Source organism: Stegastes partitus, unplaced genomic scaffold (genome assembly GCF_000690725.1).
Source record: "Stegastes partitus isolate 25-593 unplaced genomic scaffold, Stegastes_partitus-1.0.2 Scaffold60, whole genome shotgun sequence".
In the NCBI taxonomy this organism is placed as follows: Eukaryota; Metazoa; Chordata; class Actinopteri; family Pomacentridae; genus Stegastes; species Stegastes partitus.
The window spans coordinates 1,130,643-1,134,756 of record NW_007577791.1 but is presented as its reverse complement, the minus strand read 5'-3'; the positions used below and the strand labels follow the sequence as shown (position 1 = coordinate 1,134,756).

Genomic DNA, 4,114 nt, shown 5'->3' with positions numbered 1-4,114 from the left:
CAGTGACTGTGCGGGTGGACCCAAACGAAAAGGGAGACGGGGAGAAGGGTTCAAGGAAACAGGATTTATTAGGGAAGGTGGTGGAGTGATGGGCAGTGTTCAGGTAGTATGAGCCCCTCACCACACCTCAATTCTGCACCACATAGCCTGTCACCCACAACCATTTCCTCCTTAAACCACTGCATTGAGAACATGAGAGAAAAGTGCAATTAAAACTTATTTTACTCAATCAATATTTCACAATCATGAGTAACTTTTACTTGTATGGCGGTAGATTCCTGTATTTAAATACCTTGAAGGAAATGGAAATGCCAAGACAGTGCATTTATGGAATAATGAGGTAGGCTCAAGTACTGTCAGCTTAAGTGTTTCATTAAATGCTGCCATTATAGATTTGACCTGTAACTGTCTTTATTTTGTCTTGACCTGTTTGTGATTAATGTATAAAAGCACCATCAACTTCACTGTCCCTCCTTTGAGCCTATGAAACAGTTCACATCAGACTTCAGGGAGCTTAAACGCTCTTCTCAGCAACAATAACACTGAAAAAAAAGAACTTCTTTGTCACATCTCTTTATTTTTTGCAACAGTTTGAATGTGTATCACAATTTTAACACAGGACAGCAGTTTTGAACTATCACCTAAAAAGGATGAGCTCGTTTTTGTTTTTTGTTTTTTTTACTGCTATTGTATTGCACAAATTACCTTCTTTAGTCTGACATTTTCATTTAATATTAAAATCCAGATCATTACACCGAAACTAAACATGGAAACAAAAAACAGCAAGTAAAAATTCCCTGAAGTACGGTGGCCGCGGTTTTGTTTGTTGTGTGGTCGGTCTTTAGAATTTTTAAGGGGCATGGACCAGAAAACCGCGTTAATCGGCTCATGTGTGCAACAAAACAGGCAAAGCATCATTCGGTCGCTGTCCATCTTGGGTCACCATGAGCTCCATAAATGACAACAACTCTTATTGGTCACTCCCCGCTACAACTTTCGGTTCAGTCCCAGAGTTGGCACATTCCCTTTCCGGTTGATTTTACTTGTAGAAGTATTTTGGGAGTTTGTCAAAGTGTTTCGCCACTTGTAAATTTGTTTTGCACTTCCCGGCCACCCTACTGAAGCCATCACTCTTCGAAATGATGTTAATGCTCCTGGAAAATGTATTTACCCCGACGAGGTTTTAACACCCCTTTCCCGCCTCCACACACCTTTTTTGGTTAAGTTGTGTAACTGGAAAATCATTCTAAATTTCTTACAATACATGGTACTTTGCATAATCTGGAAAAAGTACAAACAAAGTGCTTCCATTTGTTGAAATCTCAAAATCACACAGGATTCAAACTGTACATGTAAGGCATTCGGCTGACTTAACAGTGGATAATTATTTTTAAAAAATGATAGAGGAGAAGAGATGTGATTGTTTTAGAGCTCGCTGTGCTCTACTTTCTCATTATGTCGTCGCATCTCCTCTTGGAGGGTCTGAGTCAAAAAAACAAACCGGTCCTTCTTCAGGGCTCGACCAACTACCTGCTCCTTTAAACCAATTGCCAGATACTCCTCTTCTGTTCCATACTTTGGCCAATGGGCAAGGCCATCCCCGTTAGGAGACCTGCACACACATATACACATTTATAAACTAGTTGGTGTTATCTCCATGTGTACTATCACTTATAAAGAGCAGTAATTCCTACCCTGTGCGAGCAAAGTTGCCCCAGTAGCTCATCACGGTTTTGCTCAGCTGCCTCTCCTCTTCAGTGCATGAATCTGAAGTGATGATAATCTGGTAAAACATTTTGTACTCCAGAAATCACAAACACAGCCGAAGTATCTGGTGCTCTGTTGGACTTACCGGTTAATTTGACATGGGTAGTTGTGAAGCAGAATCCTAACACGCCAAAGATTTCATCTCCATGGTCACTTCCAACAAAGCTAGGCCTTTTTTTCTGCAGCATACTGGGAGGATGCTGGTACTCATACAGGTATACAGTGGCGCCTGCGTCTGGTAGACAAATAGGTGTGACATTTAACATGTGTGACTGTAAATATTAAATACTGCTTCTTAGATTTGCAGAATCTTGTATAAAACAATACCTCTGTGAGCATTTGCAGCTATAATGGCTGGAATGTTAAAGATAAAATCTCCAATCATCTCAGTCAATCCATCTCTGTTTTTCACACGGTCTTCACCACTTCCAATGTATTCATCTATTATCAGATCTTTCTTGACTGCACCTTTGGGCTTGAAAAAATGAACAACACATCTGTCAAAGAAGCTTGAACATGTTGAGGAACAGACATATTCTAACATCAGGCAGCGTCTGTCTTACATCAGAATAGAAGACGGACAGCACGTTCGTGACCTGCTCCCGATCAATTCCTTCTGTCCAGTTTGGAGGAGCAAAGAACTAAAGAAAGACAGCAAGACAGATTTAACATTTGCACACAAGCAAAGCAAAACCAAAATTTTGATGAACTGGAGATCAGTAAGCTCTTCATTCACTCAAAATCTTGTACTTACATTAGTAAGCATCCATCCTCCTTCATCATCATTAACACCAGTCATGAATGGTAGAGTGAGAAGTTCACGTTTATGGAGCAGCTCATCTGCAGTTTTCGTCAGGAAGTGTCCATCAGCGCATATGAAAATTCTCAATTGTTCATTCTTGAGAGAAAAAAGTGTTTAAAAATTAACACAGAATCGAAATAGTTCATGAAAAGGGAAATAATCCACAGAAATGGTGCAGAAGCCTTCAGGTTCACATTCAGTTAATCTGTTGTCAACAATCTATATCAGTTTTGCACACAGTATCTCACCTCCCCAATAGCCACTATCGTGTCAATATCAAGGTTTCTCATGCAATCCCCAATCTTCTCTGTGCTTTCAATGCTACAGCCAGATGCATTTGCAACCATCTGAGGGGAGATGTGAAGAATCAATGTCAACAATTTAGAAAAACAAATATGTTATGACATTGTCAATAATGTACACACAAAAAAAGAAGAAGCACAGTGTTTATTAACCTGCGTCATTGGCAGAGGATTATCTGACACAAGTTAATCCATTGCAGCTGTGCCGCTCTCAGCAATGGCATGGTGGAACAGGCCATCAGACAATGGTGAGAGGAGCTGTTAGAACAAATAGAATTTACTTGCAAATACATAACTGCACAATCTGTAAAAATGAATTTAAAAAATACAAAAATACGATATCTGCAAATTGATTCTTACCAGGAGAGATACACTCACTCCACCAGCTGACTCCCCAAATATGGTCACTAAATCTGGGTTTCCTCCAAAGTTGTGAATGTGCTGCTGGACCCACCTCAGAGCTTCTACCTGATCCAGCAGCCCAAAGTTCCCTGGTACATGTTCATCTCCAGTGCTGGATAGAACATAGAGTTAGAGTCGACCAGATCATGTTTACAGCAGACAGCGCAACAGAGTTAACTCTGAATTGGTGCTACCATGTGGCACAAATCACATTGACAGCAGCAAAGGATAGCCATGGTATATACTAGCTGTGCATATGTACCAATTTGAGTCTATTTACCTGAGAAAACCCAGATGTCCCAAACGATACTGGATCATAACCACGACCACATCCTGGTAAGCAGCCAGAGCAGAACCATCATAGACTGAAGCTCCACCTATAGTGAAGCCCCCACCATGGATCCAGACCATCACCTAATAAAGTAATGAAAGGGGGGAAAAGGACAGCTTGATTTCATTCTAACAAAAAATAGAATATCAGTTTTAGTTTAGAGGGAAGCTCATTGTAATCTGGGTTTAAATATTGGTATCACTTAGGACCTGCACCAAAGAGTTCTTACTGGGAGCTTGGTATCTTTAGCTCTGGTTGCTGGAGTGTAAATGTTCAGGTAAAGACAGTCTTCTGAAATGTCTGGAACATCTGCAAGCTCGGCACCAATCATTTCAAGCAGATCCAAACTCATCTTTATATTTTGAATGCACCTGGAAAAAAAATGACATTTTTATAAATCAATATTGGACGTAATTCCTCCAAGTGTGGTGTTCAAACACTGCAGCACATGTGTCTTACATGTTTGGCTGCTTGGTGGCGTCTCTCACTCCTTTCCATCCCTCTACAGGC

The 4,114-nt window shown here is 40.5% G+C and overlaps 1 protein-coding gene across 1 annotated transcript in view; it reads right to left on the bottom strand.

The window, feature by feature from the left end:
* Positions 1–557: 557 nt before the first annotated feature.
* The window catches only part of LOC103353099 (fatty acyl-CoA hydrolase precursor, medium chain-like), a 9,114-nt gene continuing 5,557 nt past the window's right edge, over positions 558–4,114 (bottom strand). Inside the window, 12 exon segments of the mRNA XM_008275879.1 lie at positions 558–1,612; positions 1,695–1,767; positions 1,853–2,002; positions 2,095–2,242; positions 2,331–2,408; positions 2,522–2,665; positions 2,818–2,916; positions 3,025–3,129; positions 3,232–3,385; positions 3,554–3,687; positions 3,834–3,975; positions 4,064–4,114. The exon segment at positions 4,064–4,114 is cut by the window's right edge and continues 3 nt beyond it. Of these exon segments, the coding sequence (XP_008274101.1) occupies positions 1,426–1,612; positions 1,695–1,767; positions 1,853–2,002; positions 2,095–2,242; positions 2,331–2,408; positions 2,522–2,665; positions 2,818–2,916; positions 3,025–3,129; positions 3,232–3,385; positions 3,554–3,687; positions 3,834–3,975; positions 4,064–4,114 (1,465 nt within the window). The 3' untranslated portion in view covers positions 558–1,425.